The 27,194-nt window shown below is 32.3% G+C and overlaps 1 protein-coding gene and 3 pseudogenes across 6 annotated transcripts in view; all 4 read right to left on the bottom strand.

Moving 5' to 3' along the window:
- Nucleotides 1-27,194, bottom strand: part of TRPC4 (transient receptor potential cation channel subfamily C member 4) — a 222,710-nt gene that overhangs the window by 15,454 nt on the left and 180,062 nt on the right. For 5 of the 6 annotated variants that reach the window (XM_039872938.1, XM_039872939.1, XM_039872940.1 and 2 more), the window contains 4 exons: nt 21,034-21,173; nt 11,224-11,537; nt 5,375-5,570; nt 1,688-1,897 (listed from right to left, as the gene is read on the bottom strand). In XM_039872938.1, the coding sequence (XP_039728872.1) occupies nt 1,688-1,897; nt 5,375-5,570; nt 11,224-11,537; nt 21,034-21,173 (860 nt within the window). The remainder of the gene's footprint in view (nt 1-1,687; nt 1,898-5,374; nt 5,571-11,223; nt 11,538-21,033; nt 21,174-27,194) is intronic. The other variant, XM_039872942.1, reaches the window with a different exon arrangement.
- On the bottom strand, nt 8,807-8,925 carry LOC120610772 (uncharacterized; annotated as a pseudogene).
- LOC120610699 (uncharacterized) lies at nt 24,014-24,132 on the bottom strand (annotated as a pseudogene).
- LOC120610701 (uncharacterized) lies at nt 26,841-26,959 on the bottom strand (annotated as a pseudogene).

Raw genomic sequence — 27,194 nt, 5'->3', positions numbered from 1 at the left:
CTTCTTTGAAACCTTTTCCTATTTCTCACACTGTTCCCATAGCACCTTGTGTGTAAATATATTATAATGTTAAAGTTATTACATAAAATGTATATATGTTCTCATATCTGCATCTCTCATATTACAAATGAAACCCCCAGGAACAGAACCACATCTTTGTACCTCATCCCACCCCCAAGTCCTAGCTCAGTTACTGGCATATGGGACATGTACAATAATTGCTTATTAAATCTAAACTATTACTTTTATAACGATATATTTTTTAATAAGTAGAACTTATTTTTTTCCACTCAAAGAACACCCTGTTGGTAGTTAGAGAATTCTTCCTGCATCCACAGAGACAAATCAAATATTTGGAGTAAAAGTATTTACTTCTTTTTAGGATCAGTGATAAAGTCTACAAATTAGTGTGATGATTACAGTGTTAGGCAGCATCATAATCTGACTTTGTTTCTGAAATCAGATATATACCCAAACTTTATTCTCCAAGTTTATAGAGTAATAGCTTAGAGAAAAGAATATATCTGCTTCTCTTTTTGCTGTACTCTCTTGCCAGTCAATTTCTCTTTAGAATTAGAATTGTTTCTGAGGTTACAGAAATATCAGTGCCACTTTCAGTAGTGAAAGCCCCATTTTATGCCGATTACAATGCCTAGTTGGCAATGAAGTTACTAAGTGAGAAGGACCACTTAGCACATAACTAGCAGTCGTAAAATATGTTGAATATAATTAAAAATATATTATAATTTTTTTATTAAATAGCTAACATTACTTGATGATTCTAATATAAAGACATATTAGAATACTTTCAAAGCAATTTCTCTGAGAAGGTCAGAGTGACTAATAAATGTTAGGATATTAATTCCCAAAACATCACTATGAGAACTCTGAAAATTATGAAATTAAGTGAGAAGGAAATGATGAATGATCGACCCTATCTCAGTGGTTTATCTGAAGCAAAGCCTTAAATCTTTGTATTTTCTGCTGGAATTGCTTGACCTTCTGCGTTCCAGTATGAAAGAAATTTCCAAAGAAAGTGTAATCTTTCAGTACAAGGGGAGCAATCCTCTAAGCAGTCTTAGTATTATTTAAAATACACGTCCTGGTATTTGATATAATTGGGAGTTCAAGCAAAATTTTGAACAGTTAAACATATTCTGAAATCACTGTACTTGAATATGGCACAACATTTTCAAGATATAATATTCATTCGATCATTTAATTGAACGAATTTTATCAAGCGTAATATATTCAGTGAAGGAGCCTGTTGTAGGCGCTAAGAATATGAGGTGACCAAATTAGACCTCTTCCATTAAAATCCAGAGAGAGAAACAGACAATGAGTAAGTAATGCCACAAAAAACCTGAGGTTATAATTCTGAAAAGACCTAAAAATTAACATACTAAGAGAGAATGTGTTAGTTTCTTAAGCCTCGGCTGGTGGGGCTAAAAGAGGCTTATATAAATTGTGGCTCCTATTCAAATAATAGTGACAGCCCTCGATTTAGGAAATAGGTTTGTGAAAAAGTCAGCGTCATTCAGACAGTGTCTTAAATATAGTAGCTGTATAGTAAATATTCACCAAACACAACCAGGAAAATAAAAGCCAAAAATGCAAAAATACTTAATAAGGAGTACAAAAACATTTAAATACACAATTAAAAAAAAAAAAGAAGAGTAATACTAACATGCTGTGTTCTTACCCCTATTGTTCCAAAACTTTCTGGCTTTCTTCTCATCTTTTTCTTGCACAAGTGTGTCCATATCCATTTGATCAAGTACCAGAGAGACTTGGGGCTTGGGATGACATTGAACGGAGTAGGCAGGGTACCTCCTTCTTCAAAATAACTCATCCAAAGCTTTGTTCGAGCAAATTTCCATTCTATATCTGCATGGTCCTGAATGAGAGAATGTGACAATTGCTGACAGATTTCTTAATAAGGTAAGATAAACCTCATAGAAAGCCTGTAACCTGATTTTGAGTGGCTCTTGGAACATTAATTAAATTGCTTATAAAAACACCGCTGACTCCTGGAGGTAGTCATCTAAACATTTCAGATGATGGCTTACCCTAGTAAGGAGTCACAGTTCTCTTGTCACTTTTCTTCCTTCCCTTTTCCATGAAACAGACATCTAAAATAATTCCATGCTAAAGAGCCTGCAATGATAAGTTATGTCCTGAAGATGAATATTGATTTCCTGCACTGTAGGCTTACATTAGCTGTTTCATTAGATTCTGGCCACAAACAGGGCTTCAGATCTTACCCAAGTCCTTGAACCCCCTGCCTAGATAAATGCAATCTTCATAGATGCTCATGGCTTAGCTTTCTGGTGTTTCCAAAAAGAGCCTTGGTTGATATGTTTCCATATGAATAATTATCGTCCACCTTCAGGCAACAAGCATAAACTCAGAGAGAAGTTTCTTTAACAAATGTGGGGTTGGGTCTCTGACACAGCACTGAACCCTGACATAACTCTGGCCATTGGGCACCAGAGAGGGGTATAGCTGGTGGTTGCCCATAAGCCTGAAGCTATCCTCCATGATCATTTATTAATCATTCAACTTTATTAATCTCCTGGGAAAACTTAGGAACATTTGTGGTAATTAGAGTAGAGGGCAGCCAGTTTCCTTTTAAATTAGCCAGAAACTGATTTATGCAAAAAATCTGAGAAGTAGAAAGTGGTAGAAACTATGCATACAGATATTTAAAAACCACAAAATAATTTATATAACCCATTAATGTTATTTTAAAAAACCCAGAATTTAGAGTAGGATAATAATATCAAACTATATATCATTCTGAATTCCTAAACTGTTGTGGGCTGATGAATACATATGTTGTATATACATTTCTAATATGAACAATGTAGATTTTATTCTAGACACTAGACAAATTGTGCTTTCAACAGGAATCGCCATATCTAGAAAATGTATCACCTTCATTGTTGCTTAGCAAATGTCTGATTGGGGGGATCAATCAAAAGATGGAAGCACAGAAGCTACAATTTCCCTCCCATTTTCCCTCTTTTTCCTCTCCTCCAGTTCTACACCCTTCCCTTCCTTATTTAAACAAAGCTTATAAATTCTTCTGAATTAAAAAAAAAAAAAAATATATATATATATATATATATATATATATATATATATATATATATATATATTGTTTGCTACAGTAACAGAGAATGGAATTCAGTAGAATCAGGTAAGATATTAAAAGGGAAGTCACTTAGATAAAGCATTGGCCTGTCAGCAGCTTCTGCTCCTTCTGATTCTGAGTCATAAATTAAAGGTTATCTTGTCCTCATCATGTACTCTTACACAAAGCAGACTCTCCCTTTGTTCTTAGTTTGGGATTCTCAGAGGATCTAAACAAAGTCTATAGTGGTTAGAAAAACGAAGTGAAAAGTTCTAAGCTGGTGATGACTAAAAACCACCTTCTGCTATCCACCTTTTAACTCTTAGTCAATATTTAAAACTTTGCTTAGGTATTTTCTTTCCTAGGAAGCCCGCCCTGATTGCCATCAACCTCAGCTGCCTCTCACCCTCAACCCATCATGGTCCTCTCAATATCAAAATTATTTGCTGATTTTGTCCCTCCTGCATTACATTTTTCTTGAAGGCAGGAACATCATTATTCTGTATATTCCTAAAATCAAGCATACATCTGGCATATACTAGTGCACAATAAATATTTGATCAGTGAACAAATGAGTGAATGAGAAGCAGCCTTTAGACATGGCCTGCATTATTGTTTTTGCCTTTTAACTATTAAACTCCTTTTTCATGCTTTACCCTAAAGCTCTCAGTTAGGGATATCAGGACAAAAGAGAATGCCCTCAGGGTAAATTCTGATATTCTGATATTCTGGGACAGATGAAAATCAAATACTTGTTATGTTCATGCCCCAAGGAGGCATTGTGTGCAGGGGGCTGCGAGGTACACTTGTCTTAGCTCCTCAGTGCCTGCTCTCCTCTCAAGTAATTTTAGAGCTAAACGAAAATAAAGATTTGAAGCTTGTTATTATCTTTGTAAGAAGGAACCTAGGAAGACGCACTCCATGAAGAAGCAAAAAGGAAATGTCATACTCTTCTTGAATAATGTTCTCTTGATGAAATCTGTACATTTAATGTTTTATAGAATCCAAATTATATATTTATAGCTTCACTGTACATAGCTTGATAATTAGAAGCTTTCTAATGTTTGAAGAGGTGGTCTGGAAAATAATATGTATATTGTAAAAATGTGTTAACTAGAGGAATACAGAAGTTCTGAAGCCAATATATATAGGGACTATCTAAAAGAATCAGTTTTGTAAGATGCTTAAATGAAACTCCAAAAATTTAGATTGCACATGCAAATCCTATGACCTAGGTATATCTAAGTGGAAATACTTTAGACTGTGAGTCAGTAAATAAAAATCATCTATTCTTAAATTTATGCAATTTTTCATCTGTGACAGGTTTAAGTAAAATTCTGAATGTTGCTTCTCAAAATAACAATAATAATACTCCAGAGATTTAGCAATAGATTCCAAGATGCAATATAATTATAGGTATTTATGGAGAAAATGAGTGGCCTGTAATTATCCCTATGAAATGCTACTTGTCTAAGGAATAAATATTAAAGACTTAAGAGACATATTTCATTCCAATATGGATTGTTTTATCACTATTGCCATTGGCCTTAGGCTTATATCACTAGCATGTATGTTCAAGGTAATAAAAGGCTTTGTTTTCCTTGTTCACTGCTGTATTTCTAGTTCCTAGAAAAGTACCTGGCAGCAGAGTAAACACTCAATAAAAAATTGTTGAATGAATGAATAAATAAATTAAACTAAGTTTTCGGAGTCCAGAGATTCAAATAAACAGAGATATTGTATATTCTGCTATAAAATTCAGAGTTATACCTACATTGCTTTTTCTAGGCTTTAAGAAACTGATTTCCTGTGGCTTTTTCCCTCGGACTCCTCTCTGGGTATCTTTTATAGCTTGCCAAGCTGGCCTGAGTTTGCTTATAAAGAGATTATAGGTTAACTGGACAGAGATAATGCAAAGTCCAAAGGGCACTGCGTAGAGCTACATTGCCTGTTCATAATTCATATTTCATCTACTGCTTATTAGTCAATGATTATCTGGTAAGATAGATTCAGTTTATTTTATAATCTTGTGTAATATGATAACACTACATTAAGATATAGCTAAATATGGTAAATACTGCTTAGAAACTTCAAATTAACTATTTATATTATACTTCTGATATATCTTCTCAATAGCCAATTACAGACTTTATTTCCAACAATAATAGGATGGAGTATAGTTAAGAACGACACATTGTAGGACAGAATATTAAATTAAAATAAAGTTATTCAACTTACAGCAATAAGTTGGTAAGAATTATTCATCATAGCTATTAACATGTTGAGTAAGACAACCAGAGAGATGACATTGTATGTTCCAAACATGGTGGCACCAACAAACTCAGTGAATTCATGCTGCGCTTTGACATTGGTCACATATAAATTGATGAGCCCAAATATTGACCAAAACAGGGACTGGAGTGTCTCAAATAACCTGAAATCAAGATAAAATGACACTAATAGCTATATTAATAGAACCAGTATACAATAAGACATAACAGCAGAACTCGATTACACTTGTGTATATTTCATTAATTTAAAAATACATATCAATAGTAAAATAATATTTTAGGGTAATTATAAAATTAAGCTTAATAAAAAAATAAATAATTATTTTATCACTTGCACAAAATGTGTACTTAATTTTCCTAAGGGCTTTGAAAGCTATGTTTTGTTTTCTAGAGCAGAAATGACAAATCTGACCCACAGCCTATTTTTGTATGGCCCTTGAGTTAAGAAGGAGTTTTGCTTTTTCAAATGGTTGAAAAAAAACAGGAAGAATGATATTTTCTTATATGTGAACATTATATAAATTTAAAATTTGATGACCATAAATAAAGTTTCACTGAAACACAGCCATACTCATTTATTTAGACATTGTCTGTGGTTTCTTTTGTGTTACAAAGGCAGAAGTGAGTAGATACAACAGAGTACACATGGCTCACGAAGCCTAAAATATTTATTATTTTACATTCTTTGTACTTTACATAGAAAGTTTGTGACCCATCTTAGGGCACTGAGTGATAGTTAAGAAATAATAGATTCCCAAGCTTAGTCTTTGAAAAATGTCAGTTATTTTACCTGATTTTGCTTTTAGTTGTAGAAAGATTTAAAATAATGTTATCATTATGGAGTTCCATATTGATGATTAAAATTGCACAGTGAATCCTGTAAGTTGGCAATGTGTCTTAGAGTACTTAGATTATAAAATTTGCTATTTTTATATTTCAGGGAACATTTTACTCATTCCTGCCAATGAACAAATTCCGGTGATCTTATTGAAAGTAGAGTTTCTTTAACTTACTGCAAGAAATGGGATAAGATGTAAAAGCAAAGATAAATGAATGAAACTATATCAAACTAAAAAATTTCTGCACAGCAAAAAAAAAAAAAAAAGAAAAACCCATCTACAAAACAAAGAGACAACCTTCGGAATGGGAGATGATATTTATAAACAACACCTCTGATGAGCTAATATCCAAAATATGTAAAGAACACATACAAATCAATGAATAAAAAATGGACAGAGGATCTGAACAGAATTCTCTCAAGAGACATACAAATGGTCAACAGATATCTGAAAGATGGTCAACCTCACTAGCTATTAGGGAAATGCAAATCAAAACTACAATGAAATACCATCTCATACCTGTAAGAATGTTTATCACCAAGACAAATAATAAATGTTGGAGAGGTTGTGGGGAAAGGAATCATCATACACTGCTGGTAGGAATGCAAATTGGTACAGTCTCTATGGAAAACAGCATGGAGACTCCTCAAAAAATTAAGACTAGAATTACCTTGTGGCCCAGCAATCCTTCTTCTGGGTATTTACCCTCATAATTAGAAACATTTATCTGTAAAGATATATGTACCCCGATGTTCATTGCAGTAATATTCACAGTGGCCAATACATGGAAACAACTGAAGTGTCTAACAATAAATGATTGGATAAAGAAGAAGTGGTACATATATACAATGGAATATTATTCAGTCATAAGAAAAGATAAAATATTGCCATTTGTGACAACATGGATCACTCTTCAGATGATCATGCTAAGCGAAATAAATCAGACAGAAAAAGTCAAGAACCATATGATTTCATTCAAATGTGGAATATAAAAATGAAAGAAACAAATCAAAAGATAATCAAAAACTTACAGACACAACAGTTTAGTGGATATCAGAGGGAAAGAAGAGGAGGGGGAGGTAGACAAGGGTCAAGTAAATATATGGTGACAGTAGGAGATTTGACTTTGGGTGGTAAACACATAATGTAATATATGGATGATTTATTATAAAATCGAAACCTATCTAATTTTATTAACTAATGTCATCCTAATAAATTTAATGAAAAAATAAAGAAATAGGGTAAGGTGAAGAATGTTCAAACCCAAGTGAAAAAAATCTTTGTTTCAGGAGGACCATTATAAATCCTTAATACAATGTCATAAAAAGACAAGAGAACTCTTACACTATTTGATAAATGGTTACAGTAAAACTATAGTTAAATTATATTATAAAAACAAAAACTATCTGTTACATAGCATGGTGACTGTAAAAGGTAAGATTTCAGTCTTCAGGGAGATTAGCATTAGTTTGGAATCATGTTGTAGGCCCAAGTCAATCATGTTTCCTGTCAGCTTCCAGCCCCTGTGACACTGTTCCATGTATACCCTTTGATGCAGGGGTGGGCCTTATGTAGGTCTCTAAAGCTCCCCACCGAGAGCCTTTCTAGATTAGTTTGGTCATGGTCAAGTGACCCAAGGAGAGCCAATTTATATGACTCTGCTGGACAATGGCATGGCCAGATGTGAAAAGATGAACCTAAACAAGCAGATTTCTTCTCTAAGAAAGTTTAACTTAGAAAAATCAAGAAAATAAAGTAGTTGCCAAAAGGGACTGAAATGCTAGGAGTTATGATGTAAGGTTTATGAGAAGCTAAAGGTTTGAGACAGCACAAACTAAAAAGCAGAGAATTGAGGAAGAAGAAGTCAAGTAATAAGTAACCACCGAAGAGAATACATGTGGACCAACTGAATCATGTTTACGTTGATTCCCAGAGTAAAGAATCCCATGGTCCAGTGCTATGTTAACTCCTGCTCTTCCTGAAGCCAGGTTTTACTCTAAGTTCTTTCTTTGCTAAGATCAACCCTTGCTCGGAGAATCATTGTAATGAAACTTGATTCTTGTAATGAAACTCCTGATACTTGAAACAGTCCATGAACTTCTAATCTGTATAAACAGATGCCTTAAGTGGAGTTCAAGATTTCTTTTCTCAAATTGATTGTTTTTTTAAGGGTGCCTTAAGTGGAGTTCAAGATTTCTTTTCTCAAATTGATTGTTTTTTTACTAAACAATTTCATAATTTTAATTATATAATTGAATTTTAAGTATAAGATATGAAATTTAATTATGTCATTGGTTTATTTTGTTAGAGTTCTTCTACAATGAGACAAATCATAAAGTGGTAAGCTTGCCGATCTAATCAATTTCAGTAAGACTGTCTTCACCAGCAGGAATCTATACTGTGTGGGAGCTGACTATGTATTCTTTTTTTTTTTTTGACTATGTATTTTTTTTTCTTTTTTTAGATGAGGCAACCCTTTGATGACCTCACAGATTGCAAAGACCTTGTCAGTTTACAATCTCTTATTTTTTAATTTTTTACACCTACAGCACCTAGTCTTCCTGGGTGGTCTCCCATCCAAGTACTAACCAGGCCTGACCCTGCTCAGCTTCCAAGATCAAATGGGATCGGGTTTGTTGAGGGTAGCATGGCCGTAGAATTGACTATGTATTCTTAAAGGACAACCCAGATGTTAGATTCTAAACTATCAGGGAGAGTTTAATCTAGTTTGTTGGTCCTGAAAAGGCCACAAAAATTTATTTTTTGAAAAATTTCTCAGGAAAAAAGTAAATTTGACTCAAGGTTATTAGTTCTTTATTTTTAGTAGCTTTAAGGACAATTTCTAAAATTAAAGTTAGTGTCTTTGGATTCGATGTGAAATCATTTTTTTTTAAATAGTGTATATTCTCACTGTGAACATAAAAATATAATACATCTGGTTTTCCCCTGACATCAATAGCAGTTCACAGAGAGCTAGAGGTTACATAAGTGATATAATAAATAAACAAATAATAAGTGTTGCCACCAAAATCCCATAGCAGTTGCTTTTTTAAGTGTTCAAATGAATAATGATGTAGAGTAAATGGATTGTCATGTCTGAATAATATTGATTTGCTTTTATCTAACTAAGAAGTACTAAATTATTAGGAAATATTAACAAACCTTTAGGCAAAATATTTGCTTACATATTTAATGAGAATTTAAAAAGCGAAAATTCAAAATAAGATAACATTTTATGATTAATTTTGTATTTCATTCTTATTTTTATTTTTTCCTTTTTTTCAATGAAATGAATCAGAAATGAGATTTGCAGAATAGTTCCACTTAACTTAAAATACATTTACTTCTTAGATGACTTAAGACCTTGCTGTTTATAAGTTAATTATTATTTTATTACATGATTTAAAAAATTAAAGTTAACATTTAAAGTCATTACATCTAAAAATGATTTCATAATTAGTGATTCCCTAATCTATTGATAGCAACATCGTCCATACATATAGAGTCATTAGCTACATTGAATCTCAGACTGTCTTTAGTTGATGGCTGTTTTCCAAATTCTATGGTAAGGACAGAAAGCTTTCCAGGTTAATGCCACACGTAATTATAAGACACAGCATAAAACTTCAGTTGAACACCAAAACCTGGTTAATTCCCATGGGTGGTTGTTATAGCCTTGCTTTTCTAAAGATAACATTTTATCTTTTGCTCTTTGAAGATATTTCTCAATCGCTGCTTTTAAAAATTAGCTTGTTCCCTAGTTAAGTACTTATAACTGGAGAAAGCAAATAAGTAAAAAAAGCAATGCATTTCATAGTTGAGGTTTTCTTTATCCTTTGGGACTAAAACAATGAGGAAACATAAATTAATACAAGACACATCTACATATTTTATTCTTAGTTTATAAGAAATAATATAAAATTAAAATAAAGTATAACCTCAATTGATCAGTTCCAATTATGAAGAATACAACTCCAACAAACATCAAAGAGTTTTTCTTAAAGAGACATTATCTGTCACAAAACTCAGGTGCCTCTTTTCATAGGTGAGTCTCTTATCCAGAGATTGTTTAAAATTATATGTAGAGTAATTTTAGTCATTAATATTGGTTTCTTTTAGTGACATGTAATTTTTCCATGTTAAAAAGAAAATAACAGAAAGAAGTGTCCATTTGCTGGTGAAAAAATGCAGGGAGAGACATAGAAAACATAGATCACAATCTATGCCCTCTGGCTACTCACAGTCAGGAGGGGATCAAGAAGACATTCTAGATAAGTTTTGGAAAACATAATAAAATTTTGTCAAGTGGCAGAACAAGGGCGTTCTGGAGAAAGAGTAGAATATAACATATTTAGGGACTGATAACCCATTTGAAAATGTTGAAGGACAAAGTGTGATTGGGGAATGGAAAAAGATGAGGCTTGAAGCAGCAAGGGGCAGATCACTGAAGAGCCTGGTATTTCAAGCTAAGCACAGAAGGTATTGTGTGCATAACAATAATGACCTAGGTTTAGATTATTGTTATGTGTTTAAATTTTTATGTGAGAAACTAGAGAATGAAAGAGACATGTGAAGAGACTTTAGCATCTGGAAAGCACATATGAGGAAAAATTGAAAAACACTTGGATTTCTTACATGATTGCTTTTACATATACATATTCTATCTCTTAATGTGCTTGTAAGCTGTTAATGGGGCACAAATTTTCATTTTTTTCCACACTTTAAAACTATAATGTGTGTGTGTGTGTGTGTAGTCATTTTGAAAGAAACGACCATTTTATTAAAGGTTAAATGTACTGGATATTTCTTTTAATGTCAGAAGGAGACATTTATTCTCAAAAGCATGTTAATTCTGTTTTCTGTATTAAGCATAATTTTCTTTGAAATCACTTGTCAGAAACTTTTCAAATGCAATCTAAATTCTGCACAACATTACAGATAGAAATGTTTGACTTACGTTGAAAATGCATTATTCTGCTTTTCACATCGTATGCCTTTGCAGCTTAGCCCTTTTGTTTCTTCGTAATAGAAGTACAATTGATTTAGGCCATTTGCAAATGCTAACAACACAAGGCAGTATATGAATAGAAACTTCAAAATGTCCAGGAGCATTCTTCCCAGAGATATTTGCAGAGGCCCCAGGTGAGAATTTGCGGTAAATAGTGAGATTAGGCGCAGGGAACTGAAGATGTTTGCAATAGCAAATAAAGCTTCAGCCACCAGAGTGGGATGCCACATGTCCCAAGATTCTCGTGGATTAAGAGCACTGTACTGGAAAAAAATAGAGAAATAAAGGGAAAGTAAATCAAACCTATACATATGAATATGTCAACTTCAGACAAGGATGCTTTTTCAGGTAGATCCAGCACAATGGGCTATTGTCAAGAAGTTAATGTCCTCCATGACAGTGGCAGCAATGTTAATCTATACAAAAAATAAGAATTTATTAAATTAATTTAGAACTTATGAAGTTTAATTAAAATAGCCTTCTTAGTCTGTCCTTATAAGTTGTAGTATTTGATAATATGTGAATTATATCTGTCCTTGACTTTTACAATGGAACTTTAAAAACAGAAAAGAAAAATGTTATACAGAAAAAATAAATCTTATTTTATTTTGGAAAAAGGATAGCAATATCATTATAACAAAGGCAAACTAAATGAAAGGAACTAAAATGAAAGGCACTAAATTTTGAACAAAATAATCAATGACTTTATCATGTCTGACACACTTACTTATTCTAGAGGAATGCATGCAGGATATAAATTATGTATAAATGAGTAGAAGGAGTAGTCTATTGTCTTGGAAATAGTAATGACCAATATGAGCATAATAGTTAGTACTTTGTTTTATCTTAAATGTTTTATCTTAAATGTAGATAAAGCCCAACTTGGAAATCAATCAATGAATTGTTCATTTTGCATACATATTGTATAGAAAATATGATATTTATCTGGACATTCCTTAACTATATAAAATATGTGATTTGAAAAAAAAATATTTGCTATGTTAAACTAGAAATTATTTTAAAAGTAGGAATTAAATAAAATTTCAGCTTCAAATTATCTTGAAATTGAACTAAATAAAGAGCACAATAAAACTTATCCCTTACACTACTGAGTTAAATTTGTTCCCTATTTTAAAAAGGGGGTCAATATGCTCTTTGAAATATTGAATTATGAAAACCTATAATTAAACCTGGATAAGAACTGAAAAGTAAATTCAATTCTCTTCCTCATACACATCACTAAAAATTACATCTATACAATTTCATCTTTTTCTAATGATTATGTCATAAAAAACTTTTTACTTCTGTATGAGTTCCATCAGAATATTTTCATTCTTTTATATTGAACTTTATATCAAAGACCTTTACAAATGTTAATTAATTCTTTTGAAACTAATAGATAATATTTTTTAATCTCCCTGGGGAGAAAATAAATCACAAGTGCATGATTTTGTTCAACAAGCAGACTCTTGCTTGAGTGACAATTTAAAATAATCAAGTTTGAACTAGAGGGAAATTATTTTCTATTTTTAAATTCTGATTACTCTTCTTAAACATTCCCACACATAGCTTTAGCATATAACAGCTAGTGATTGAAGATATAGAAAAAATTAAAACTTTAAGATTTTAAAATTTATTATAACAAGTATCAGAGTAAGGTTTTGTGGTATCGAACACTATGTAATTCTCTCCACTTGGTCGCCCACATATTATGTCACTTTTTCCGTCAAAGATTAAGATCACATTCGCCTTCCTTTTCTCACTTTTCTTAAGACACAAATATTTAAGTAGAGGACATCTCCCCTCTCGATGGTTAATTCTCTCTCTCTCCCTCCTTTTCCTCCTCCCCCATTCTCTCACCCTAAATAAACAATATGGATTATGACTACATTTCAAAATGTATAAAATACAAGACAGTAAGTGTTCTTAAGGACGTGATCGTGTTCAGAAATTTCTCACAACATTTAATGCAATGCCCTGCATATAATTGCTGCTCAAGAAATATTTTCTCTCATCAGTTATTCATAGTCCAATGAGGATGACAGGGACAATGAATTGTAACAAAATGCTCTAAGAGATAAACATAAAGTGCTGTTAAGGGAGAAGAGAAAGTGGTAAATTAAGTCTGGGGCAACTGGGGCCAGAAATGAATAGAGATTACACATTCAAAATTTAAGGATCTTCCAATTACTGAGTCTAGTAGAGATACTGCTCTTTGTTCTAGGTTTTATAGCCAGTTTAAGGCAGCTGGATGTGAAATCCATCATCACATGGTGACTGACTACAGCTCTACTATCAACCTACTCTACTTAGAACCCTTAGCAAATTATCTCAGGTAGGATTTGCAAAATCATAAGAGGAAGGTTTTCCATTTTACAAATCACAAAACACTAGATTCTGCTCTGATATAATTGCTCAAGTCTGCTTCAGAGTCTAGCACTTCTGGTAATGGTTGGGAAATCACATTTATACATGGTCAGGGCTTCCTGAGCAAAACATTGCCCGTATATGGGTTAAAGAATATTTGAATGGCAAAGAAGACTTCTAAGTTAAAGATAGAGTGGAAACCTCTCCCCTGAAGCCATCCGCTTACATTCTAAGGATAATAAACCTAGGGATCTTTGCCTCACCAGAGACAATGTCTTTACTTCAGAAAGTTAAGATCTTTCCTCTTCTCCAGGGAGAAGATAGGCAGCTGGCACAGCTGTACTATATAAGCTTTGAGATTCACATTTCTAGTTTCTCTCCTGTGGTATAAACTTCTGCATGCAAAGGGTACATCTGGTTCTCATCTATCGCCCTGTGGGGGATTGCAGTGCTGGAACCAATGTTAAAATTGTTATGTAAGTTAATAATTAGTCTGTTCCTTGATCCAGAATCCTTGTTTTCTGTCAGGAATACAGTACTTCTCCCTTATCCACAAGGGGATACATTCCAAGACACTGAGTGGATGACAGAAACTGCAGATAGTACCAAACCCAATATATACTATGTTTTTTTATGCATTTATGCCTATGATAAACTTTATTTTATAAATTAGTCACAGTAAGAGATTAACAACAATAACTAATAACATAGAACAATTTAAAAATTATACTATAATCAAAGTCATGTGAATGGCTTTGGGGCCATTATTAAATAAAATAAGGGTGACTTGAACACAAGCACTGCGATACGACAACAGTTGATCTGATAACCGAGATGGCTACTAAGTGACTATTGGGCAGGGAGCATCTAGAGTGTGGAGGCGCTAAACAAAGGGATGATTTACATCCAGGCTGGACAGAGCTAGACAGTGTGAGATTTCATCATGCTACTCAGAGGCACACAATTTAAAACTTATAAATCGTTTATTTCTGTAATTATCCATTCGATATTTTAGGACCCTGGTTGACAGTGAGTAATTGAAACCATGGAAAGCAAAACTGAAGATAAAGGGGATATTACTTTAAGTAGAGATATAAACATTTAATAAATCTCATGATTTCATTTTTTTAAGTTTTGCTTTTTAATTTTTCTCCTGCCATTCACATATACATTTAGCTTAGGTTTTTAAATATAGGCATTGTTTTACAAAGCAATTAAATTTTCTTTTACAACCCATTATGTTTTTTGAATTTGCAGAGGAAATTGTAATTCTTCGGTCTTAATGTATTTTTTATATATATTATTATAAATTAAAAGATTAACTTGAATTTAACATTTTTCTTTGGCTCCATTTAAAAAATTCATAGCTTTTATAATTTTTTTTATCTTTGCGTGTTTGCCTCCAACCATTTATGAAGCCTCTCTGATTCCTTTAGAGGTTCCTCTTTCTCACTTGCCCCTTAAATGTTGAGTTTGCTTTGCAAGCCTCTCCCCTTCTCATTCAATCTATACTCCTGAATGTTTTCTATGGTTTTAACTGTCAGTTACATGAGAATGACTCTCAATTCCACATCTCCAGCCCAGACTCCTCACCCTATAGACACATTTTATATTTTAATACCTCTCTCACTTTTCCACTTGGATATCTCACTGCCATCTCAAACTCAGAAGCCAAAATTGGAACTCATCATCTTTTCACTCCCAAACCCTTTCTCCACTTATGCTTTCTGATCTTAGTGAATGGCAGCATATTACCCATAGCAGAATTTGAGGTTGATCCTTGAGGCTTCTTTTCCAAACTCCCAGCCTCTAAGCGGAAATCTTATGTATGGTGGTTACTCTTCTTCATCAGTATCCTCATTATCTTAAAATATTTCTCTATTTCCTACAGAAATTATTATAATAGCCTCTTAACTGCTCTCTCTGACTTGATCTTTATCTCTATGATCATCTATTTCCTTAAAATTGTTAGTTAAAAGGGCCAATCAGACCATTTCACATATTGTTTAATGTTCTTCAATGGCTCCGCAATGTCCTTGAGATGAAATTCTGATTTCCCAACATGGCACATAAAGACTGTGGAATCTGGGTCCTGACCCCCTCTTAAGATTGACCTGCCACTTGTCTCCAGTTAGATACCTAATGCTGTGGCTCAAACATTTAGTGCTGGTAATTCCCCAAATCACCCTTGCATTCTCCCTAAAATGCGTTTCTATGAATACTGGATCCTTTGTTCAGAATGGATTTAAATTCTAATTATTTTGATTCCTCAGTTGTTATTCTTTCATTCATCAAATACATGTTGAGTGCTTACCCTGTGTCAAGCACTATCTTTGGGGTTCATCATCATATCAGACAAGATATAGTAAACCATATGGGCTTACAATATAGTGAAGAAGACAGACATTAAATAAGTAATTCTAATTCATCCCTTAATAAATACTCTTTGACTGTAGATGACTAGATACTAGCATTCTTCTGATCAGAGCTGGTCACTCCATGTTGTAGAACAATCCTTGACAGAGAAAGATCAAGAGCATCTAGGACCATCAATTCCTGTTTTTCTCTTTCTCTCAAGTATTTCCTTTCTAGTCTAAACCTGTCATAGTTTGGTTTTACCCTAAGCCTTTATTTCTACTCAGACTCCTTTTAAGAGAACTGCCTCTTTGCAGACCTATATAATAGCTTATTGACCCTTGGATTACTAGTCAGTTTCTGCTTTATCTAAGAATTTTATGTGGTTAACATATATATGATAGAAGCTCAAAAGCATTCAAGGGAGAAAATAATAAACGAATTCAAAAGCAAATTTGTTAGAAAAGGTGAATCATTTGTGGAAATGTATCTTAATATAGCTGGAAAATGGAGGGTTTGAAAATAATGAGATTAATCTGAGAGGAAGTTGGAACCAGGTCATGAATACATTAGCAGAAGTGTTAAGAGGAGAAGATGGATTGAATCATAACATTGGGTCATAAATTCCTACAGGAAAACATATGTTACTTCATCTTTCTATCCTCTATAGACTCTGATATATATTTATAAGGCCAAGTAATTAATTTAAATGAATAAAATTAAATTGATGCAAAATAAAAATGTTTGTCATATGAGATTAAGTAGAAAATGTATACTTGTTTTAATGTCTGGTTTACAAGGTGATAACTGGAAAATAAGTAGTGAAAGAAGTAAGAAGGTATATCGTTTTCTCCTGTGGTAGGTAATATTAGATTAAATAATTAGGATTCAAATTTCTACAGCTCTTTTCCATAAAACTAAAGAGTATTTAGAAACCCCCATAACTTGGAGAGTACACTAGCGTTATAGCATTTGTGATATGGAAACAACAATATTGCCTCCTTTCTAGCTGATAAAAATAGTAGGAATCAATGAGATATATACTCCAAACTATTTTAAAGAACAGTGCTATGAAAAAATTTATCATTATGGTTAAAATAAATGTTCCTATTTATAATATTTTTGATTTTTGAAAATATTACTTAATATACACAGTGGAAGTGGCATAAGAATTTTATCATTTCTGTCAAATGACTGAAGATAAATGTGAGATAAATAGTACTTACGGAAAGGGATTGGGTAATATTCAGGAGAAAATCAGTCCCAATGAAGCTAATGTGATATTTTATAATTGTGCCCAGGTAGCAACAAGCTCTGGATTAGCAAATAATTTATAAATTGTGAGAGATGATTGACAAACTTCTCTTTTAAAACTTAGGAACGAATTTTGTTTTTAAAAAAGCCACAATTCTTGAGTTGTAAAGTGCACAAGTTACTTAAAGTGAATCAAGTTACTTAAAGAAGCTCCACAAGGCCTTGCATGTAAAGAGGAAAATACTGAAGTCATATACTTCTGTTCTCTGTCTTTGTACAATATAATGCTATTTCATGGTACATCATGTTATATACATAAAATTAAGAACAACTATGGCGTTGTTATATTAAGAACAACTATGGAGTTGTTATATTAAGCTTTATTCTATGATAATAAATCCGTTTATTAATGTAATTTTCACGGAATTTAATTGTTAGTGTCATTTTACAGATAAGAAAATTGAGGTATAGATTAAGTAACTTGCCCCAAATCACACAGACAGGAAGTAGCATAAGCAATACTCAAATCAAGTGTGGATCAGAATCCAAAATTCACCATGGTCTTGGTTAGAAAAGCCCTTTTGTTTATAAAAACAAACAAAACAAAAACAGAACAAAACAAAAAAGAAAACCCTACAGATAAATGAATCACAAGAGGATTAAGCAATTAAGCAAGTGTGGCTCTTCTGCCAGACCTATTATAAAAGGTTCTCCCCCAAACAGATAAGATACAGAAAAGTTTCCCTTCTGGTTAGCTGACAGTGTTTTCCTCTGCATCCATGGCTTGTCCAAATAAAATCTAGGGCTGGATTTTTATTATCATTTATTCACCCTCATATGGAAGAGGTAAAGCCAGTATAATCCCAGCAGAGATCTCAGTTATAACTCTTTGGTAATCCTGTCTTAATAAGTGAACTATTTACCAGGGAGCAACATCAGGTAGATTCCATCTGCCTCATAATTCATAATTAATAAATCTCCTATCTTGTAGGTCTTAAAACTCAATTTTTTTTCAAATTCAGCCTTCTATTAGTTTCCCATATATCCACTGCTCTACTTCAGGATTCAGCATCATTTGACTGTTTCTCCATTTAAATCTCATTAATGGCTCCTCTTTATTTATAGGACAAAATTCAAATTCTATAGCAGGATGTGTAAAGTCCTTTTTATCCTCTTCATGCCCCCATTTCCTGGATCATCTCTTATAGATCTTGACCTCTTTTGTATACTTTTTGTAGACTTTTGTACATTGTGTCTTGTCTCTCTGAAATTCACATCCATGTTTATAAACATGATACTTGCCAACTCGCTCTGTCCTCTATATAATTCCAAGACAATGCTAGTAAAGTTTAGTTCCAAATCACAGAGATTACACTTGGTAAAGGCAAGTGTGAATCCAGAACTCAAATATTTTTTCAACTAGAACAAAGCAAATGAAGAGATGTTATAAAAACATTCCAAAAGGCAGGTCTAGTATATAAAGAAGGAAAAGGAGACAGGAGTAAAAATGAAAGAAGAAAAACTAATAATGAGCATTTACTCTGTAACAGGCACTTTAAATATATCAACCCACTAATTTACATAATGTCTTTTCATACTAACAGAATAAAGTAGAAATTGTTATTCTTGTTTTATAGATGAGGCACAGAGAAGTGAAGAAACGTTTTCAAGTTTATATAACTAGTAAGTGATAGAGGAAAGAACTGAACTCAGGAAACTTGACTTTTAAGTGCATGTCATTAACCACTCAATACCCATGCGACTCAAGTTATAGTCACACAAACTAATCATTCAGAAAGAACATTTCATAATTTATATTTACAATCATAGCTGAACTTTTATTACCAAAGTGCATAAACTACATATTTTATGAAGATTCATGTTTTTTATTGTGATATGAGATCATTTTTATTGTGATATGAGATCATTTCTGTGTACACTTTCACCTGCCTTAATCTCCCTTCCTCTTCTTCATCAATTGGGGTGGGTGAGTTAAATTTTAAACATAAAATTTTCCTTGATGTAGTATATAGAATGATGTTTATATATTTTAATATAAAAATAGATGTTTGACATGAATAATTTACAACTTTCTAGGAAAATTAAAATCCCATATCAAAAAGCATGAAGGCAAAAAATCTACAATCGTTAATTTGTGTATGTGTACCCACTATGTACCAAAATTCTCTTATGTGAAAATATATATACATTATATATAAACACCATAGTAATATATAACATATATGTTTCTTAATAAAATTATTGTATATACAAAATATATGAGAGAGGTCCATTTTGGAATCAATCTCACACTTCTCTGAGCTGTTGAGTAGACTTATACTGCCCAATGCTGTTCAAAGTGTTTTCCTTAGACCACCTACATCAGCATCATCTGATGAGTTTGCTAAAAATACAGAATTAAGCCCCTCTCCAATATTCTAAATTTAGAATTTCTGGGGATGGAAAAAAAGAACCTGTTTTAGCAAGCTCTCCTGGTGACTGTCATGCACCTGAAAATTTGAGAAAAACTGCAGTAATCATTTTTATAACTTCATGGGGCCACAAAAAACAGATAGTAAAGAGATGTCAAAAGCAATTTTATAGATATATTTAGTTAAGGATCATTACAGAGGAAAGAGGAATTGGACAGATATTCACTTAAAAATAGACTGTCCATCTTCTACATAGATTCATAACTTTCTCAGTTAAGTTATGACAGTTAAGACAGTACCTTCCACTATTTTAATAAGGTCTTCAAAGGCATTAACCTTAATGCTAACAGAAAAAATTACCAAATTATGTTTCCATTTTTAAAACATAACTTTCTTTTCATGAAATAGGTAGAAAATTTGTTTTCTTAATGTTTTGATGAGTTCCAGAAACATTTTAATTAAACAAATTCTGGAAACTATGGCCTTTCTAACTTTAGGCTATTTTGACCCTGTCATAGCTAAACATTGCACAGGGAGTCTCAGACCTCTATTTTGAAAACTAGAGTTAATAAATGAGTTCATCTACATGTTAGCATTTTCTAGTTCAAATCACTAAATTATATGAATCATTCCTGTAAAATACAATTAGACATTCTTCATTTTTTACCAATTAACTAATCATTTTGAAACAAAATTTTTAAAAAGGAGATAAGAAAAGATGCAAAAAGAAAGGCAGAAAGGAGGAGATGATAATACTTTAGTTGGAAAAACATTCTTCAGAGTGCAAAATAATCCCAATTATCATTGCGGAACAAAACCGTTTTACATAAATTATGTGGTTTGTGATAAGACTGATGTTGTACAAAATCTGGGGGAGTAATGGGTGTGTGAGATTTCAGATACTGTCATGTTGAATAGGATGAGGAGGAAGAAATTAAATTCTGCTCTAATAATATTAGTTTAAACTGAAATAATTTCAATACTTTTTAAAGAGTAATATTTTGATCTGTCTCTGTAATTTTATCAATTATCTGATAAAAATAGATTTGGTTGCCAAAGTTTAAACAGTGTTTGAGGTAGAATTTCATTAGAAATTGAAAAGAAAGAGCATCTATTGTGATAATTTTGAAATGCATTCAATTTAGATGCTTGAAAACTTCTAATTGCTTATTAAATTTGTTTTATGACTATAAATTGTGTGTTGCCTATGTGTTTTATACCTATCTATCAATAAGGTCATGAGCTGATGAATAACATTCTAAGTAACAATATTAATAAAATTGACAGTCATAGAAGGTATTTCAATATTTATCAAAATTTATGCTTTACCAACAACATAAACAATAGTTACCTTCACAAATGCCACAATTTTCAAGGAGATTGTTGCTAAATATAAGGAGTTCATCACAAAATCCATTAGATTCCACCAATCATGGATGTAATCTTGAAGTCCGCCATCCCACATTTGTTTTATTTCTCCCCATATAAAACCTGCAATTATAGATTCATTGTAAGTGTAATTTTCAATCAAATTACTAAAAACAGATTTACAATTTAGAAATTATAGAATCTTGGAGTTGCAAGTGACCATATAGTTATACTAGATGCAACATCTATTTTTATAGATAACAGCTTTTAGAACTCTCAGGTAACAGCTTTTAGAACTCAGCTAATTGTAGAGAATATTGTTAGGGAAGCTTCATTTTCTTTTACATAGTAATTTAAAAATGTGTAAGAATGTGCAATTTTTGAATAAGATTATAATTCTTCTATAATTATAAGTTTTTCTCATGGAAAATATCATAACATTTTCTTGTAAACAAATACATTAAGCCATTTTTCATCCCAAGTCAAAAACTGTATCTAGTGAACATGACTAGATTGATACCATTAATTGATACCATTGATACTTTGTTGTGCTTTTGTAAGCAATTAGCACCTTCGAAAGTCTGATTTCAGGTTTGGACAAAAGGTGGTTATAACATTCATGATACTTCCTTAAAAGACCTTATATATCTCGTAACAGCTTTAAAACTACATCTAGAGAAAATAAAAAAAAAAATCCCTTTCTTTTAATATGGTCATAGTTTTGATTGGAAATGTTTTATTTTCAAGTTCTAGAACATACTTATAAAATATCACTGTATATCATTATTTTATTTTAAGAATATTATTAAAGTTTTATAAATATGTCTTTAGAGCCTAATGATGAGGGGATATTCAAGTATCTGGATCAGAAAATATTAAAAGGATAAATATGACTTTACGACTACATTAATACAAGCAAAAAATAAGACTTCTTTAAGAAAATGATAGTCTGGAAAGTCAAATGTGTAGCATAGAGTTTTACAACTATCTGACACTAATAGCAAGTAAAAGTAGATTGACTATAAAATCATAACATTTTATGAATTCATCAGAGAGATGAGAAACCAAGGAGCCCATACTTGAAAGAAGAGTAGGTTTCTCTAAAGCCAGCCATGATGTGAGCATTAGGTCTCCTGTGGCAGATCGCAGGAGTAGGAGACACTGGCATCATACAAGGAAGAAAAATATTTCAGAAAAACTTTTAAACTGCTAAAGGCTGAGTATGAGCTAGCATGAGAGGATAGAACCCCTGGGACACAGACAAGGGGGAGTTTGCATCCATGTGTATTCTCTTTTTCATAAACCGCAACCACTGCTCAAGAGGCTGATTCTGTGGTAAGGACAAAAAACTCTTTCCAGACTCCTGTTCCCTAAGGAGCAAAACACTTTAGCCCAAAGGAAAAATAGGAAATAGTCCTGGACCTAGGGTTTGTACCAATATCATTAGAGATTTCCTACCACAGGGAGAAGGTCAAGAAACTCTTCTGTACATTACCTGCAAAGTTTTATCACCATGAGAAGGAAGATATGGATCACTGAGAAACTCCATCCTCAGTGCCCCGACATAAGCAAACTGAAGTCTGACCCTAGACCAGGACAACAGAGAATCTTCCTGCCCCTCATCACCAGGCTGACAGGCACCAAGTAACAAGCAGAAGTCGACAATCACTAGGGGAGTGCCAAGAGCATGCATAGAGACCCTTCTCTGTGGTACAGGTATACAAAGTCAAAGTTAGGTGTGGAATAGGAATTCTGAGAATAAATCCTCCTCTCCACTTGTCATAATCATGTCAGGCTGCTATAAAAAGTTATCATAGAGTGGGTGTCTTATAAATAGCAGAAATTTATTCCTCATAATTCTGGAGGCTGCCAGTCTAAGATCAGGGTATCGGCATTGTTAGGCTCTATGAGAAACCTCTTCCATGTCGCAGACTACTGATTTCTCTTTGTTTCTTCACATAGCAGAAAGATAGTAAGCTAGCTCTCTAACCTTTTTTAATAAAAGCTCTAACTTTATTCATGAGGGCTCCACTTCATCATCTAATTGCCTCCCCAAAGCTCCACCTCCAAATACATGCACATTGGAGGTTAGGATTTCACCACATGAACTGGGGCATGGGGGACAGAGAAGCACAGTCCATAACACTACCCTAAGCAGAAGTATGTGGTGTACTGAAACTGACTGTAGCAACAATGAAACCCAAACCCAGCTCAGCTCCTGACTATACTGCCTCAAATTCCTGCACTAATTCTTGCACTAGCAGAAGAGGGGGGGCTGTTTTCAGGCATACATGTTGTGTACTTCTGCTTAGTCTCCTGTATAGGCAGAATCAATATCCTGACTCTCACCCCGCTTCTCGACACACAACGATATATCATTTTCACATTGTTTTAAAAAGATTAAAAAAAAGTATTGAAGGTATTGGGGTAGGGATGGCATGGAAATAAAAGACATATTCCATACAATGGACTAATATAAGACTGACATTAAACTTGTTTTCTGAACTATGCAAGACAGAGTGACATCATGAAAATGCTGAAAGGAAAAAAAAAGTCAACCCAGAATTCTTTACATAGAATAAATAGTTATAATAAATGAAGGTGAATAAGAGTCATATTTTAGACAATCGAAAACTCAGAGAATTTATTGGCCTAAGACCCATGCTATAAGAAATGCTAAAGGGATATTTTTTAGGCAAAAGGTATGTGATACTAATCTGAAATTTAGGTTTATAAGGAGAAATGAAAATCTATATCTAGAAATGGCTAATATAAAAATAATAGCAAAAAAATATTTTGTTAAAAATTTGAATTGCTTAACATATAATTGCCTAAAGCAAAAATAGCAATAATTTATTGTAGTTTATAACATATGTAACATATCTAAAAGTAAAATATATGACAATAGCACAGAAGATGAAAGAGTAGAATTTATTTATTTTTATTATTATTATTATTTTTAACACCTACAGCATCCAGTATTCCTAGGTGGTGTCCCATCCAAGTACTAACCAGGCCCGACCCTGCTTAGCTTTCAAGATCAGATGAGATCAGGCACGTTCAGGGTGGCATGGCCATACATGAAAGAACAGAATTTGAAACATACTATCGTAAGGTTCTTATACTACCTATAAGACAAAAAGTACTATTTAAAGTTACACTGTGATAAATTAAAATTTCTTATTGTAAATCCTAGGTAATCCTCTTCAAATATTTTTAAATGTGTAAATAAAGAGCTAGAAATGTAAATAAATATGAAGTTATAAAAATATTCAATCCATGAACAAGCAGAAAAAAAATGGAAAAAACACAACAAATAACAGATGAAGCAAATAGAAAACACAATAGTAAAGGAGTGGATTTTAAATTTGCTCTTATCAATAATTATATTGAGTGAAACATATGTTCTAAACACAATAATTAAAAGACAGATAATTAAAATAAAAAACACAATTATATCACAATTTGTATATAGGTTAAAAGTAAAGGAATAATAAAGATACCATGAGATATCCATCAGAAGAAAGTTCAAGTCGCTATATTACTCTGAGTAGATATATTTTGGAAGAAGAAATGTTACTAGGTATGTAAAAGGATATAATGTAAGGATAAAAAATTCAACTTACTGAAAGGACAGACTGATTCTAAAGATGGATACAACTAACAAAATAACTTTATAATGCAAGATGCTATAACTATTAAAACTGAAATAAAAAATAAAGATACAATTATAGTTAGAGATTTTAGCTTCCTCTCTGTAACCAATAGTACCAGTAGGCAGAAATTCAGTAAGTTTATAGAAGTCCTAAATAACTATCAATAACCTAACAACAGGAAAGTACACATTTTTTTCGTTTTTGAGTGCATGTGGAACATTTACCAAGATAGACTATGTTATTGCCTATAAAACAAACCTTGAATACTTATAGAAGTTGAAATAATACAAAGTGTGTTCTATGATAATATAATAAACAGCAAATCATTAATGAAAAGTATATAGAAAATCTCCAAATATTTTGCAAATGGACAACACACTTCTAATTAATCTTGGTCAAAAGGAATTTACAGAATAATTAGAAAATATTTTGATTTGATTTAAGATGAAATGGAGCCAAAAAATCTGTGATGCAGCTAATGTAGTATTTAGAGTGGAATTTATAGGTCTAAGGGCTTTACGAGAAAAGAATAAAGGTCTCGAATCAGTGATCTCAGCTTCAAATATGACACTATAAAAAGAAATCAAATTAAGCCTAAAATAAGCAGAATAAAGAAAATAAAAAATATAAGAACAGAAATCAATTAATTTTAAAACATAACTTGAGAAGAATTTTAAAATAGTCAAAATAGATAAAACTGTAGCAAGAATGATAGTCAAGAAAAAAAAAATAGAAGATATAGATGATCAATACCAGGAATGAAAGAAGGGTCATCAGTACAAATCTTGCTGATATTATAAAGATAATAAGTGAATAAAACAAACAACTTGGTACCCATAAATTTCACAACTTGAATGTACTGGACATTTTTCCTGAAAGACATAAACTTCTAAACTGATTCAAGAGGACTTAGAGTAATCTGAATTGTTTTGTGCTTATTAAAGAAAGTAAATTTACAGTTAAAAATCTTTTTACGAAGGCATTTTCTGGTTCAGTTGCTTCACAGTGAATTCTACCATATATTTAAGGAAGAAATAATAAATCAAACACAAAGGTACAAGAGAAAGAAACATTTAAAAGGCAAGTGGTATTCTAGTAAAGGGGATTGCAGTACGTATAACCCTTATGAATATGCACAAAAAATTCTCAAAAAATATTAGAAAATTAAATACAGTAAATGCAAGATTATGTCAACATTTAAAAATTAATATAATTTATATCATTACTAGATTATTTTTAAAAATATCTCAATAGATGCAGTAAATGTATTTGACAAAATTTAACATGTATTCATGATAAAAATTTTCAACAAAGCATAAATAATAGAAGGGTAGTTTTTTGATTTGATAAAGTATATCTACAAAAATCTACAACTATCATCATAGGTACTCTGCAAAGGGCCAGAGAATAAATAATTTAGAGTTTGCAATAATGATTGGGTGTAGCTCTGTTACCATGAACAGATTTAGAAAAACTGTCAAAGGGTCAGATTTGGCCTCTGAGCCATAGTTTGCTGACCCCTGTCCTATATCTTGATTGTGGTGATATTTACATAACTGTGCTTATCAGCATTTTAGATCTCTGTACGCACACATACAAACACAAAGTTGTGCTACAATTTAATTTGAAGGCAGCAAGAATTGTGAGATACATGTTGACAGATGAATGTAAATAGGGATAGTTTGAAAATAAATAAAATATTAATTGTGGTTATACTGGTGACAGGTAATACATGCATTGTTGTACATTTATTTTACATTTCTGTATGTTTGAAAATTTTCACAATCAAACTTTGAGAAAGTATTAGACACGATGATCTATCATTACTTAGTGAAAACTAGAAATGGCTATTTAATGTTACAAGTAAAATTTTATACTATAAATTTTAAGTTACATTTAAATTAATAATGCAAATGAAGACTGATTTCAGTTGAATTAATTATAGTATGTATTTTAGAGTCTATTGTAGACCACTGCTTTATTCTAGATTTGGTATTTACATTCTAGCTTCCCTTTTGAGATTTCTTTATTTTATTTATTTATTTATTTATTTTTTTAGGCAAGGCAACCCTTGGTTGACCTCACAAATTGTAAGGACCTTGTCAGCTTCCAATCCCTCATTTTTTATTTTTTACACCTACAGCACCTGGTATTCCTAGGTAGTCTCCCATCCAAGTACTATCCAGGCCTGACCCTGCTTAGCTGCTGAGATCAGACGGGATCCGGCTTGTTCAGGATGGCATGGATGTAGACAAGATTTCTTTAATAAATAAATCTCTCTTGAAAGCTTAGATAATATTGGGGCATAACTGGGGAGCTGATAATGGTCACTGCTTCCATTTTGAAAAAAAGGATTATATCATAACTGAATGAAATTATGACGCACGCACTGGATTTTAGAGCTCGTGGGAAATTTATTTTATACAATGAGGAAAAATGCTCAGTACACATAGAAAAGCTACCCCCTTCCACTTTTATGGTGCTTTTT

Source organism: Pteropus medius, unplaced genomic scaffold, assembly GCF_902729225.1.
Source record: "Pteropus medius unplaced genomic scaffold, Ma_sr-lr_union100, whole genome shotgun sequence".
In the NCBI taxonomy this organism is placed as follows: Eukaryota; Metazoa; Chordata; class Mammalia; order Chiroptera; family Pteropodidae; genus Pteropus; species Pteropus medius.
Note: the sequence above shows the minus strand (reverse complement) of the source record. Positions and strands in the feature narration are given on the sequence as shown.